The 15,363-nt window shown below is 37.4% G+C and overlaps 1 protein-coding gene across 5 annotated transcripts in view; it reads right to left on the bottom strand.

Annotated features, from left to right (window-relative positions):
* Positions 1–15,363, bottom strand: part of VPS8 (VPS8 subunit of CORVET complex) — a 253,795-nt gene that overhangs the window by 189,136 nt on the left and 49,296 nt on the right. For all 5 annotated transcript variants that reach the window (XM_028504348.2, XM_028504351.2, XM_036017796.1 and 2 more), the window contains 6 exons: positions 13,474–13,560; positions 10,783–10,850; positions 9,111–9,264; positions 8,949–9,008; positions 7,602–7,709; positions 3,952–4,032 (listed from right to left, as the gene is read on the bottom strand). In XM_028504348.2, coding sequence (XP_028360149.1) covers positions 3,952–4,032; positions 7,602–7,709; positions 8,949–9,008; positions 9,111–9,264; positions 10,783–10,850; positions 13,474–13,560 — 558 coding nt within the window. The remainder of the gene's footprint in view (positions 1–3,951; positions 4,033–7,601; positions 7,710–8,948; positions 9,009–9,110; positions 9,265–10,782; positions 10,851–13,473; positions 13,561–15,363) is intronic.

The raw sequence follows: 15,363 nt of genomic DNA, 5'->3' as shown, positions 1-15,363 counted from the left end.
ATTGTAGTGAGGTTGACAGTGCTAAAATAGTACTCTCACAGCCTGAAAGAAGGCTAACAAGATCTTTAATAAATACATTGCAGGATATATTGGTTCTGATAAAGTTTTTTCAAAAGTACGTTGGCACAAATGACTTAAGCAAAGTATGCTGCAAAACAAATATAAAGTGACAAACTCTGCATTTCCAGTTTTTATGACATTAATAAATTTCATAAACCTAGGTGATCAAAGGAGGATTGTTAGCATTTAAGTAATACATATGTTAAAACAGCTTTTTTAAATTATCTTTTTTAAGTATTTTTATTGATTATACTATTACAGTTTTCCCAATTTTTCCCCTTTTATCCTCCCTCTGCTCTGCCCCCCAACCCTCCACATTCCCCCCTCCCTTAGTTCATGTCCATGGGTTGTACGTATAAGTTCTTTGAGTCCTCTGTTTCCTATACCATTTTTTATCTTTCCCGGTCTATTTTATGCCTACTAATTATGCTTCTTCTTCCTGCACCTTCCCCCGCATTCCTCTCCCCCCCACCCCCACTGAACTCCCTCTGTGTGATGTCCATTTCTCTGATTCTGTTCCTGTTCTGGTTGCTTCCTTAGTTTTTGTTTTCATTGTTTTTCTTTTCTTTTAAGTTCATTTGTTGATAGTTGTGCGTTTGTTGTCATTTTACTGTTTATATTTTTATCTTCTTTTTCTTAGATAAGTCCCTTTAACATTTCATAAAATAAGGGCTTGGTGATGATGAAGTCCCTTTAACTTGACCTTATCTGGGAAGCACTTTATCTGCCCTTCCATTCTAAATTATAGCTTTGCTGGATAGAGTAATCTTGGATGTAGTTCCTTGCCTTTTTTGACTTCAGATACTTCTTTCCAGCCCCTTCTTGCCTACAAGATTTCTTTTGAGAAATCAGCTGATAGCCTTATGGGAACTCCTTTGGAGGTAACTGTCTCCTTATCTGTCGCTGCTTTTAGGATTTTCTCTTTATCTTTAATCTTGGGTAACTTAATGATGATGTGCCTTGATGTGTTCCTCTTTGGGTCTAACTTCTTTGGGACTCTCTGAGCTTCCTGGACTTCCCAAAAGTCTATTTCCTTCATCACACTGGGGAAGTTTTCCTTCATTATTTGTTCAAATAAGTTTTCAACTTCTTGTTGTTCTCCTTCTGCCACCCCTATAATTTGGATATTTCATCCAATAATTTGGATATTGGAATATTTCGGGTTGTCCCAGAGGTTTGTAAGTCTCTCTTCACTTTTTTGAATTCTTTGTTCTTCATTCTGTTCCAGTTGGATGTTTATTTTTTCCTTTTGTTCCAAATCATTGCTTTGAGTCCTGGTTTCCTTCCTGTCACTGTTGGTTCCCTGAATATTTTGCTTTATTTCATTTTGGTATCTTTTATTTGTTTTTTTCATTTTTCAACCAAGCTCAATCAGATCTGCGAGCATTTTGATTACCAGGGCTTTAAATTCTCCATCAGATAGGTTGGCTATCTCCTCACTGCTTAGTTCTCTTTCTGAGGTTTTGCTCTGTTCTTTCATTTGGGCCATATTTCTTTGTCTTGGTGCATCTGATAAGTTGTAAGGGGGCGGGGCCTTAGTATTCACTAGCACAGGGCAACTCTCCTTCCTGCACTGCAGTACTGCCTGTTGGGGAGGGGCCAGAGAGGGAATAGGGTGGCTAGCCTGCTCGGCTCTAGGGCACTTTCCAAGGACTCTCAGGTGAGACTGGGAGTTTCTCCCTCTGCCACAACTGCCTTAGTCCACAGTCGGCTCTGAGCCTCAGTTTCGCCTCCAGCCAGCCCCACCTGCCCTGTCCACCTCCTTGCCCGCGAGGTCCGAGTTAGGGGTCTGGTTGTTCTGGCTGATTTTTTCTTTAATTCCTTGGTTGTCAGAGTTTTATGCAGTTTGATTTTCTAGTGCTTCTTGTTATTTATTGAGTTTAGATTGGTTGTTGTTTAGATTGGTTTAGACTGATTTTAGATTGTATCCCCCTTTTGGTTGTGTGAGGAAGCAAAGGGTTTCTGCCTATGCCTTCATCTTGGCTGGAACTCTTGGCCAGAAGCTCTTTAAAATATATATTTCTTTCACAACCTCCCTAAAATTACTAGGAGAGTTTTTTGTTCTTTTTCTTTATATCTTCTCATTTTTTTAATAAGAACTAATATAATCTTTAAAATAATTACTAAATAATAATGCTAAAAATCTTCTGAAGGATGATATTTTGATAAATTTCTCGGGTAATGTAGGAGACTTATTATATATATATATATATATATATATATTTTTTTTTTTTTTTTTTTTAATCTCAATCCCTCCCAAGAAATAAAATTTTAAAATCTGTTCAATTAGAATTATAAATTAGAGGAAACAAATAACTCCCCTGCACATTATTTCTCTGGTATTCATGTTGGTTTATTTATATGATCTATCCCAAGTTATCAAAGGTTGTTTGCATAATACCATATCAGTGACAACCAAGCTGGAAATGGAACAATTTTCTTTTGACATATGCTGAAGATATACTCTATCACCATATAGTAGCTACTATAAGGGAAGAATTTGTTTCTCCTACCTCTCACAAAAAAAAGACCTCTCAGAAACAAGAATATGATACTCAAGTCTTTTACAAGAGCTCCTATAAGTTGCCCTCCTGATTACTTTACTTTGAAAAACAAAGTATCATTTAGGAAAGGCACATTTTTTATTAGCCTTACATAACCTCAGTCAGTAAAGTTTTTAAATTCTTTCAAAGATAACCTGATTAAAACAAAGAGAAGATGACAGAGAAAAAATGTTTCCAGTTTAGCAGTTATTCCTGAGGTTAGACCTTCACAATTAGGAGTGTTCATATTGTTGTAAACATGTCTTTTAAAAGTAATTTACAGAGCAATGCAGTTAGTGGTCACATCATGGATAAGCCACAGGACAAATGAAAATATTTGCTGTGGTACTGTTAGAACAGCTACTTGTGGTTGGAAAAAAATTTGGGAAGAAAGAATCATATGCCAATTTTAAGAGTTCTGTATCTCAAATATCTTAAACAGAAGTGATGATGAATTCTAGAAAACTGTGTTAGGTGACTCAGCAAGGGTTCTGATGATGACAAAGACACTGATGCATGAGGTTAGTAATTATTTCATGAAATGTGTGTAAGAAAAAGCATTATTTCTAAATCAATCATCTATATACGAGATGAAAAGGCAATGTACGACTAAGTATAAATCCTGTATAACAAAGATCTATTTCATTTATAATTATAAAAAGTGTCATTTTATCAAATTGGGTGTGAAAACTTTTTTTTAGCCTTTTTATTGCAAAAATGAGGCATTGCCTAAACTTAAGGTTACTTATATTCATGTATATACAGGATGTTTCACTGGATATTAGATATTGATATGTTAAAAGTACTAATGGTAGAAACCCAGAAATGTTATAATTACACTATTACAGAATTAACACACTTTTTAAAAAACAAAAGATTGACACAAAAAGAAATAATCTTGTTCTTTACACCAAAAGGTCACTTAGGACTGAGATGTGTGGCAGAGAGAGAATTTTGCAAAGTTTTTAGCCACAAAAAAGAATAGATTGAATAAGTTCCTGAACCAATTAGGACAAACTCAGAAGGATAAAAATATGTTTACAAAGAAAGTCCGTCAATGATCCTAAACAAATCCACCTAAATTGTTCTAAATACCCCTTTGAGCTAATGAAGACATAAAAGAAAACTTCTGTTCAGCAAGACATAAGGCTGAAAGACAAGAAAAATAATGTGGTATCACACCAAACTCAGACTTTATTCAATATAAGCCAGACTTCACTTTCTGTCCATATTTTATATAATCCTAAAGTCATGCATGGTTCATGGCAGAAATCCTGATAGCTTTAATACATCATGGACTCAAAACATTTACATGCATTAAATGGGGAGAGTTAACTTGAATACTTACAGTAAAGTTGATGAGGTCATAATATAGGTGAAGATGCTTTTGCTTAGTAACATGTATTGCTCCAGATTCATCTCTCTTAACCTGATGATGGGATAAAACAACGAAAACTTCAGCTACTACTTGAGGGACATTTTTAGATACTTAACTGTAGTCCACCTAGAACATTATTTCCATTCAGAATACAGATAAGTAAAAATATTGATAATTAAAGAAACTACTACACAAATGACAGAAATCATCACACCATGATTTGTTCCAAAATCCAAGGCATATCTGGTCAGCAGTTTAGCTGTCAGTATTAGCAAATTCTATAATGTAATACCTACTCTGTTGTAATTCAGAACAACCTAACTTCATTACATCAGGGACTGTATTTAGCTAGAGTTAAAGCATAAAAAGGATGGTGACATGGGGTGAAAAGTCAAACAAAAGTTCATTAAAAGAAAAAATGCTGCTTCAGTGACAAAACTAGACTTTTCTGATACATAATACTATTATAGCACAAATAACACAAAGTTTCCCCAAAGAACCTCAAGTGTCAATATTTTATTTACATATGTGTACACATGTTCTATAATCTTCCATCATCCTTATAAGTCGCTTTCTCCACTTCCGCTCCAAAGAGATGGAGCATGGAAGAAGAAACACAGAGCACGATGTGCACCTGACCAGCCTGGAGTTCCTGACACTCAGTTCAGCCTGAGTCTCCTCACACATGCCCCACAGCAGTGCTGAAGTCCCAATTCCTCTTTGCCTTCTCGTCCTGTCACTGCAGTGCTGACCTCACCAGAAGCCTTAACAAACAGCCGAGACCCCTCAACATGGGCCCTTCGTGTAGTCCCATTTTTGCTTCCCTGGTAAGAAAGGGTGCTCGGGTAAAGGAGTGTGGCATCTAGAGCCATGGGTTTAAGAATAAGTTCCACTACTACAGCTGTGTGACCAAGGGCAAATCAGTTCTTTCTCGGTCTCCTCATTCATAAAATTAAAATAAGACAGAACCAAGTTGTTCCATATCTTGCATATGTTGAAAGTGTTTCCTAATTGAAAAGATCAATGCCAACATTAACTGCACTCCTAAGATTTCCTAAAGTCCTTGCTAAAGTAAGTCACTTCACCCATACACACTCTAAATCCTACCCTCTCCATCACTGTTGAATATTACACCCCTCCCTTGACATCACATTCGGTCACTCCTTTTTCAGGGCCCCTTTCCTCTTGCTATCAAACATGTTACTGACTTTTCCACCTTCAAATAAAAAACAAAAACCCTCCCCGTGAGTTACTTCTTACAGATATGTAACCATTCTATTTCCTCTTGCAACCAAACACTGTACTGTATTTGTGTCAGTCTGCTCTTCTAGATACCCACTTCTTTAACAAGGCTCTACAATCTAGTTCAACCTCCATTCCCCTGACATTAAGTCCTCTGAAAAGTTCCTAATGAATTAGTTCCTGCAGATCCAGTAGTCTTATCATTGGTCTTCTTCCTTGATCTTTCTTTGGTATTGTGTTCCCCTGGAGTGGACACTGCCCTGAAGCCTCTCCTCTTTGTCTTCACTATGATGTCATACTGTCTGATTTCACCTCCTATGTCTACATGCCTTTATAGGAACCTCCTTTCCTGTTGCCTCCACTTTTTCCTTTCCCTTGCATGAGTGTCCGCAAAGGTTCTGTATACTCCAGCTCTTTAATTTCAGCTTCAACTACCTTCTCTATCCTGGAACTCTCATTTGTACTCCAGAGCTGGATCACATCAGCCCAGTGAACATTCCCACACAACACCTGAGAGAGTCCCACCTTCACTTCCGACTCAGCACATTCAAACCTTCCCTAACCTTAACTCTGAATATTTCATGCTTCTAACATTCAAAAATATGATGTTTCATTCATGTCCTTCAGCCCACAGATCCAACAATATATTGAGAAGCCTTGTCTTTCCTTCAAAATGTCATCTCTAACTCTCACTATAACTAACCATCTTTGTCTAAAGACCTCACACCTGCTTTATTACAGGAGCAAAACCTTTCATTTCCCTCCTACAATCTATTCTTTTTGCTATTTCTATACTGATCTCCCACCCCCACAAAAAAATCGCCTTAATCACACTTTTATATTTTAATTACCTAAGAACCCATGATAGCCCCCCACTACAAATCTAGGCCAATTATATACAATCCGGATTAGGGATTAGCCAATTTATTCTGTACAAGGCCACACAGTAAATATTTTAGGTTCTGCACATCATACATACAGTCAGTGTCACGACTGCTCAACTCCACCACTGCAGTACAAAGGCGGCCATAAATAACATACGACTGAATGGGCATGACTGTACTCTAACAACATGTTATTTACAAAAACAAGGAGCCAGCCAGATTCGACCCATAGGCCATTGTTTGCCAACCCCAATCTAGATCTGTGCCATATATTCAACTTTATTTTCCCCAACAGGTATTCTATAAACATTTATTAAACATGTCCTATATATGGACACTGTCCTGATGGCTGAAATATAGCAATAGAATTGGTCTTGAGATTGGTCTTTTCCACTGAGGAAAAAAATATTAGAAAGGTATTTAGAAAGCACTGAATGTTATCAGAGGAGAAAGTTTCACAGGTGCATGGAGCAAGAAATAGCAATACAGTGCAGGAGGTCAGGGAAGGCAGTGTTTATTAATCACGAGCTAGAGTAAGGTGGAGGATGGCACAGAATCTTCCTGGCAGAGGTGACAGCACATGGCAGAGACTAGTTTGGAAATTACTCAAGAGCCTAAGCTAAAAATGTCAGTGCTTTAGACTAGGGAAGCAGCAATGGAGGAGACATAAAGAAGGTAAGTTCAGAAGGTTCTGAAGACAGAGTCAACAGGATGTGGTGATGGCACAGAAAAGAAGGAAGAAGAGGATTCTGGCTGGAAAAACTAGGTGGACAGCGGTGCACTTGCTTAACTGGGCTAGAAACCCAAGAAGAGGCCACACAGGCACACGTCGCACAGGCACACTCTTCCCTCTGTAACTTCAGTTCATCTCATTTCCCCCAACACGCACATCCACCCCTCCAGTAGTATTCGCAGTATATCCTTCATACAGTCTTCCATGCCCTCTCCAGTCCATATAAATCTCTTCATACTCTAAACATAACAACTTTTCATTCTCATCACAAAGTTGAGTCCTTAAACTGCTCTCCCTAGTAGTAATGAACATACTGATTTTGCCTTTCAAACAGTATTTTAAGGTACGTGAGAGAAGAATTTATGTTTTATACTTCCTTCAATTGCTCATGTCCATCACAGTGTAGAGAACTGTAGGTATTCAATGATACTTGCCATCTAATAAATACACTATATATAGATAGGTAAGCCATTTATACAGACATATGTACATTCATATTTATATATGTGTATACAGTAATTGTTTGTTAGTCAAAGGAGATAGAACTGAGAAATACATCATGAAAGGGCATGGAGCAGAGATTTATCAGCTATTATCCATGTTCACAATTAAAGCCTTAAATGAAAATTAAGTAGGTCATTCTCTCTCCAAAGAATTATAATGGCATATTTCTTTGATACAATATTAAATTACTAATGAATCAGAAAAAAATCTTTTGGTAAAAGACTTCATAACAGATCTAGCATCACATTAGTGCTTACCAAAAGGAAATGAACAACATCTCCTCTGCAGAAAGCAAGCATGGGGTTCACGTAATTGTGCACTGCCACGAAGTGCCAGGCCAGCAGCGGGACACTGGAAGGGTCCATCTGAGTGAGGGGAAGGCCAGAAAAAGTAATCACCGTTAAAGACAAAAAGACAAAAGGAAAACTGATTAAAAACCGTTTGACGAGTGTTCCTTACTAAAACTTCTTCCGATTTCTCACTAAAATGCACAGGAAGCAGGGACTGATTGAAAAGTGTCATGAGGAAACTTTCTGGGTTGGTGGTAATGTTCTACATCTTATTAGAGGTTTGAGTTACAAAAGCATAAACACTTGTCACAGTTCAGCAAATGTACACTCAAGATGTGTGCATTTTATTGTGTGTAAATTTTATATGAAAGGAAAAACTTAGATGATGATTGAACTTTAGCTAATCACATGCATGCTGAATATTTAGGAAAAAGAATACCGATTCCTGCAATTTACTTGGAACTTAATAAAAAAAAATAATTTGATGAATGGATGGAGAGATATATAGTAAAGAAAATACAGTAAAATGTTAACTCTAGAATTTAGGTGGTAGGTATACAGATATTCAATGTAAATTTATTTCAACATCTCTATTTGTTTGAAAATGTTCATAATAAAATGTTGGAACAAACACCAATAAAAAACATACAAAAAGATGCACACTTACCACCACGATAAACCTCAATTAGCCAATGTAGCTAACCTAAGAAACACTAATGGCAGTCTAAGCCAGCTTTGCCAGGCTTCCGCTGGGTCCCAGAGATACACAGGGTACCAATAAGAAGACAGAGGGGTGATCTCCCTAGGTATGAGGGCTGCTTTCTGGACTAGTCTCAGTTCTGTATTATCATTGTCCATCCCATTCCATCAATACTTCTCCATATACAGACTGGGAGACCACAACTCTCTTGAAAACAACCAAGCAGGAAAGGAAAGGGAAGCTGGGTATGCATAACACAATCTGGAAAGTATCATTCCCCCACCCAGAAGTAAAACTCAAGGAAAGAGTATGTAGTAGCAATATATGCTGGATATTACAGTGAGGTATTTTCTACAAGTTCGGTATGTAAGCAGGAGCTGAAAAACTTAAAGCAATAAAGGTAGAAAAGTTCAGATTTCACGATCTCCAGAACAATGCTCTAGTCAACAGCTTATGCTACCTTGGTCACATGAAGCCCAGACAATAATACTCTTTGGAGTACTGACTTTCATTCTACTTAGTTTATGACTATCTCATGGAATTTGCCACTAGAAGTCATTTCCCCAGCCTCCTGACATGGTCTTTTTGCCAATATGATGGGGAGGTTCACTCACCCGTCCATAGGGAAATGTCATCCACACTTTCAAGGATGGTTTCAATCCAATGACCAGTATCTTTAGGAGAAAAATAGTTTGTAGATTAATCCCATAATTTTCCAATGTTTTGGTATGCAAAGCCTCTAAAAGTTCTGAGTTTCATCTTCTAAACCCACCTACCTTGGTTAAGGATGCCATAGCCAATAAGGAAAACTGTGTGATGGGATGATCCTTTAGGTCGGGTTTAGAATGGAGAGGCTCAATACAGCACACCTCACCCTTGGAACCACTGAACAGGCATCTAGATTCACAGGTTCTCACTCCCATCACTCTCCTGAAAATGTAACCAGAAACCTCAGAATCAATTTAGCAATGACCCAAGGCACTACCACCTCTAGCTTGGACTATGACAACGGCCTTCTAACTCCTACTCTTGCCCCCAACAATCCAAACGCCACATGATAGCATCATGATAAAGTAGAAGCCAGGTGTGTCACCCTTCTAAAAACACACCAATGGCTTGCAACTGCACATAAAATAAAACCCAAATTTTTCACCATGTTTTAGAAGGCCCTACATAAACTGGCTCCAACCTTTATCCCTCTTGTACCACCGTTGTTCCCGACAAAGTCACACTCCAGCCACACTTGTCTTCTTTCCGTTGCTCCAGCAGGCCAAGTTTGTGCCCACCTCCCTCATCAAAGCCTTTGCGCTCGAACGTTCTTCTAGAAGAAAGATCTTCTAGATCTTTCTATTTGTTGACCACATTATCATTCAGGTCTCTGCTCAAATGTCACCATCCTAGAGAAGCTTTCCTGAATTATCCCCAGGTGCACTTCAGGACACTGACCTGTCTTATTTTCTTCAGAGCACTCACAACAATTGAGGTTATTTCAGTTGTGTGTTGGTTTATTGTCTGTATCCCTACCCCCACCCCAACAAGAATGTAATTTCGATTATAGTAGTAACTCTGTCTAGCTCACAGCTGCAACTTTGGGGCCTAGAACAATGACTCTACATAGAGATGCTCAATAAACATTAGCTGACCAAATAAATAGCATTTTTAAGCAATTACTTTGTGCTCAGCAATGTTAGAAGGTATAAGAAATACAAGAAATAAACACATTCTTTACATTAAAGAACTTACGGAAACATAATACACATTAAATAGTAATTCTGTTTTTCTAAACTCAGCTTTATAAGTGTTCTTCCATATATCTAAACAGTCTTGCTCTTACTTACAGAATAAATAGGGCAATTCCAGGGTAATAAAAACCTTCCTACACCTGGCTATTATAGTTTTATAATCAACTGGGCCTGTAGCCTAAACCAAAATTAGTGAAATACTCCAGAATAGTGGTTCCCGAGTCCAACAGCGCACAGATGCCCTGGGAGTGGTTTAGAATTCCCACTCAAACCTGAAACAGAAATTGCAGGGTGGGATGGGCGGGGTGGGGAGCAGGCCTGGAACACTATGTGTTCTCTTCCAATGTAAGCCTCCCCAGGTAACTGTAATACAGAACCATAATCAATTTTCAATCACATAGGTTTTCCAGATCTCCTCATGTTCAACTCCAAGCCATTAACCAGAGCTAGTCTTTTCATTTGTCAAGAAATGTCCATTATGCCCTGGCTGGTATAGCTCAATGGATTGAGTGCAGGCTGCGAACCAAAGCATCGCAGGTTCAATTCCCAGTCAGGGCACATGCCTGGGTTGCAGGCCATGACCCCCAGCAACCGCACATTGATGTTTCTCTCTCTCTCTCTCTTTCTCCCTCCCTTCCCTCTCTAAAAAAAAAATAATAAATAAAATCTAAAAAAAAAAAAAAAGAAATGTCCATTAGTCTCTTACTTGAACGTCAATTCAAAAACAGAGCCTCCACTGTCATTACAAATTGCAAGGGTTGGATCATCTGTAAACTAAACAGAGAAAAAAAAAGTTTTGTAGATTTTTAAACAATCAGTCAAGTGTTAAGAAGGTAACAGTAAAAAAAACTATAAAATTTTAAAAATCTAAAACAAACACATTTAGCATTGAAATCACCTTAGCTAGAATTAGCTTAACATTCTAAACATGCAAACCTGGCCATATTCAGAATAAAAATGTCTCAATAGTTTGAAAACCTGTGGCTTTATAAAAGTAAAACTGCCTTTCCTTAGGATAAAAGAAAAATACAAACTATGATTCACAGAAGCCCTGAAATTCTCTACTTGGGTTCTTATATTAACTTTTTCTAACTTGCTGTTAAACTGAATAGGATACTTTAGATATGTTTGCAGTTGCCTTGTTTTCAAGAACAGAGACACTATAAAAGAGAGTTGGTATCTTTGGGGAGTAAACTTGTCTGAATATGTTTTCTAAATAATCGAAGAGTTAATCCATTATATTTAAAATAGTTTAACTTTGCCCTGGCTGGTGTAGCTCAGTGGACTGAGTATGGGCTGCAAACCAAAGAGTTGCCAATTCGATTACCAGTCAAGGCACATGCCTGGGTTGCAGGCCAGGTCCCCAGTGGGGGCCATACCAGGGGCATCCACACATTGATGTTTCTCTCCCTCTCTTTCTCCCTCCCTTCCCCTCTCTGTAAAAATAAATAAATAAAACCTTAAAAAATTTTTTAAGTAGTTTAACTTTTTATGTAACTATTCCTAAAATGTGCTGCCTCCTTGCTCTTCTTTGACCAAATATACCTCAGTTATTATTAGTTACCCTTGAAAAACAAAATAATAAGTAACATTCACAATGACAGGCTGTCCTAAGGACTTATGGGATAAGGATAAATGTGGATGTTGAATAATACAAAACAGAATAACTTAATTTGTATCATATACAATGACTAGTCTCTCTAACTCCAACAGTTGGTGAGGTTGGTGACGGTTGGTGAGCCATCCTAAATGGCATGCCTTCAGGCTCTTAGCCAGGGATGGTTGAGGTGTAGGAGGCTACCACAGAATGATTCCTCCTCCACCCCACATACAGGCATAGTAAAGAAGTCCCACACGTTTGCCCTCAAAGCCTAGATGAGCAGTTGCCAAAGTGGAAGGCATATACCCCACAGTGTAGGAAAAATAACAGGACTTGCATTTTTATTTATTAGTTTTCTACTCTTTGTGTATGTGTTTTACATTGTGCTTAAATATTAGTACAGTAGTATGTTCATATAATTTAAGAATATATATACAATATGCAAGTCCAAACTCTTATTGATGGGATATAGGGTTAAGTTTGGAGAACAATGAGTAAGACTATTGAAGTGCAAGTGGCTACTATCAATCCAAAGCTTCAGAAGTATCTAGTCTTATGTATTTCTTTCCACCTTTATCTCCAATGTCACAGTGTCTGCCTGAACCACCACCTTCTATCACTGTTTGCAAGCAACACCATGGCTATAACTACGAGAATTTTAACCTCAGCTGCCTTCTTCTCCTTTCTCTCTGCCTTTATAGCTCATTTCCTATTGTTTCTCCCAAAGGCTTTTTTCTGCAAAGGGACTGGCCTTTCATAAACACCACTAACTACTATTCCTTCAACCAAACAATTATTGAGGAGCTACTATGTGTAACACAAAAAGAAATGAGAAACAGATTCTAGTTTCAAAGATCTTAACCTATTAAAAGAGACAAAGCATAAACAAAACACTAACAACTATAACGTATTAGAAGTTGGTACATGCCATGTGAAAATAAAGGTCAAGGTAAAGTGCCATGATGTTCAGAAAGAAAAGAAATTCTCTCTGCTTTTACTTCTCTTGGTTGTTTTCATTGTTGCTAAATGCTTCAATGCTGTTCTCTCACAAAAGACTTTTATGTAACTAACCTAGATACAGACTCATAAAGTCCAGATGCTTGCAGACTTTAAAAAGCATATGTATGGATAAGAGAGGCCGGCACAGCTAAGAAACCAAATGTGTACCTGATTAAAATCTAGAAAATCTAATTTTAGACTTTCCTAGTTATAGTCCTTTACCTTTTATGCTTCTGAACATGGGCTTGACAGAATACAAAAATCAAGGTTTCCATTGTATTTATAAATAAAATCTGTTACCTAACTTGGTTTATTTTTTTTCAAGCCTGTAAGGAGAAAGCCAAGGCTCAAATCTTAACACTTTTTCTTTAGAGGACTGAAAGAAAATAAACCAACAGATTCATTTTTAAACATAATGCAAACTTCGGTTCTTTCATAGTTGGTGCCTTGAACCTATCTCAGCAATAAAATCTTGGTGGACCGAACAAAAAGTACAAAGACCTTTTAAAATCTTCACATGCATTTCCATCAGGGCACTGCCTGTCTTTGCTGCCAACCTCTTATCTAGGTTCACGTCAATTTGCTCTTCTTCTGCTGTATCTATTAAACATCAATACGGCTAGCTGCTGAATGCTAACCGAGCTGGCCCATCTCTGGTTTTCCACTCAGGAAGACATCTTGTTGTGCTAGTCAAACAAGAGATAGTTCATTTTCAAGAATTCTGTTTATAAAGAATTTACTTAACAGATACAAAGACATATGATAAAAATTATCAGAAAAAGAAAACAAAGATGTTACCTTAATATGCAATATTGCAGTTCCTGGAGGATGAGCGTCTGTTATTGATCTTAGAAGTTTTCCACTGGCCAAATCCCACATAGTGATCTACAAGACAACTGAATGCTTTAACAAACAAACGTATTGCTCTTTTTTGGACTTAATAGCCCACCTTCTAGCTGAAAAAATCTACCCCTGGTCTATAAACATTGCAGGCAAAGAGCTATAAAGTTAAAACATAACTAAAGGTTGCAGATGCATTCATGGGGCCTTCATTCCATCTTCATCCACCCCTCATCCTGCTCAATCTGCTCTTCCCTTTAGATTTTAAATGTTTTTTACACTGACAGGTCAAAGAAATTTCTTTAATGAGTCCATTTCTCTAGGACTGATAAAAATTATAGGAAAGCCCTACTACCAGATGAGAAAAACAATAATGTATTGCCAGCTTCAGAAGTGGAAAGAAAGGAATATCAAAATAGTTATCCAGCCCTGGCTGGTGTAGCTCAATGGATTGAGCACGGGCTGTGAACCAAAGTGTCGCAGGTTCGAATCCCAGTCAGGGCACATGCCTGGGTTGCAGGCCATGGCCCCCAGCAACCGCACATTGATGTTTCTCTCTCTCTCTCTCTCTCTCTTTCTCTTTCCCTTCCCTCTCTAAAAATAAATAAATAAAATATTTTAAAAAATAGTTATCCAGGAATACAGTAATAAGAATACACAGAGCTGATACAGTGTATTTAAAGATTTTATTTATTTATTTTTAGAGGGAGGGGAAGGGAGGGAGGGAGAGAAGGAGAGAGGGAGAGAAACACCAATTACAGCCAGAATATTCCACCCCCCAGCAAGATTACCACTGAGAAGTGACTAAGAGATAAAAGAATTTCCAGACAAGTAAAAGCTAAAGGAGTTCATCACCACTAAACTAGCCTTACAAAAAATGTTGAGGAACTTCTTTAAGCTGACAAGAAAAGGACACTAATTAGTAACAAGAAAACATATGAAAGTAAAAATCTCAAGGGTAAAAGTAAATATATAGGAAAGGTAGTGGATTAATCATTTTATAAAACTAGTATGAAGGTTAAAAGACAAAAGTAGCATAACTACAATAAATAGCTAAGGGCAACACAAAGTAAAAAGATATCAAATGTAACATCAAAACCATAAAATGTAGGGGGAGGGGAAGTAAAAATGTAGAGTTTCAGAATGCATTAAAACTTACCTTGTTATAAACTTAATAAAAAAGGGATCTATAACATAAGGTCATGAAACCACAAGAAAAGAGAGCAAGAGAAGAAAGGATCTACAAGACAGCCAAAAAACAGTCAACAAAATGGCAGTAGGTACACAGCTATCAGCACTTATTTTAAATGTAAGTGAACTAAATTCTCCAAACAAAAGACATAGAAGTGGCTGACTGGATTAAAACATGAGATCCATCTATACAGTGACTACAATAGACTCACCTCAGATGTAGGGACACACACAAAATAAAAGTAATGGGATAGAAAAAGATGTTTCATGAAAATGAAAACCAAAATAAAGCTGGGGCAGCTATATTTCTATCAGACAAAATAGACTTTAAAACAAATTCTGTAATAAAAAATAAAGATGGGACATAATGATAAAGGGGTCAAGCCAACAAGATGAATAGCATTTGTAAATGTTTACAAACCCAACACAGGAACACCAAAATATATAAAGCAAATATCAATAGACCGAAAGAAAGAAATTGACAGCAATACAACGACAATAGGGGGCTCCAATACCACACTTACATCAATGAATAATAGATCATAAGACAGAAAAACAGTAAGAAAACATGGGCCTTAAATGACACATTAGACCAGATGTACTTAATAGATACACAGAGAATATTCAGTCCAAGAGCAGCATGATACAGTCTTCCCA

Source organism: Phyllostomus discolor, chromosome 2 (assembly GCF_004126475.2).
Source record: "Phyllostomus discolor isolate MPI-MPIP mPhyDis1 chromosome 2, mPhyDis1.pri.v3, whole genome shotgun sequence".
Classification (NCBI taxonomy): domain Eukaryota; kingdom Metazoa; phylum Chordata; class Mammalia; order Chiroptera; family Phyllostomidae; genus Phyllostomus; species Phyllostomus discolor.
This window is presented reverse-complemented; position numbering and strand designations above follow the sequence as displayed.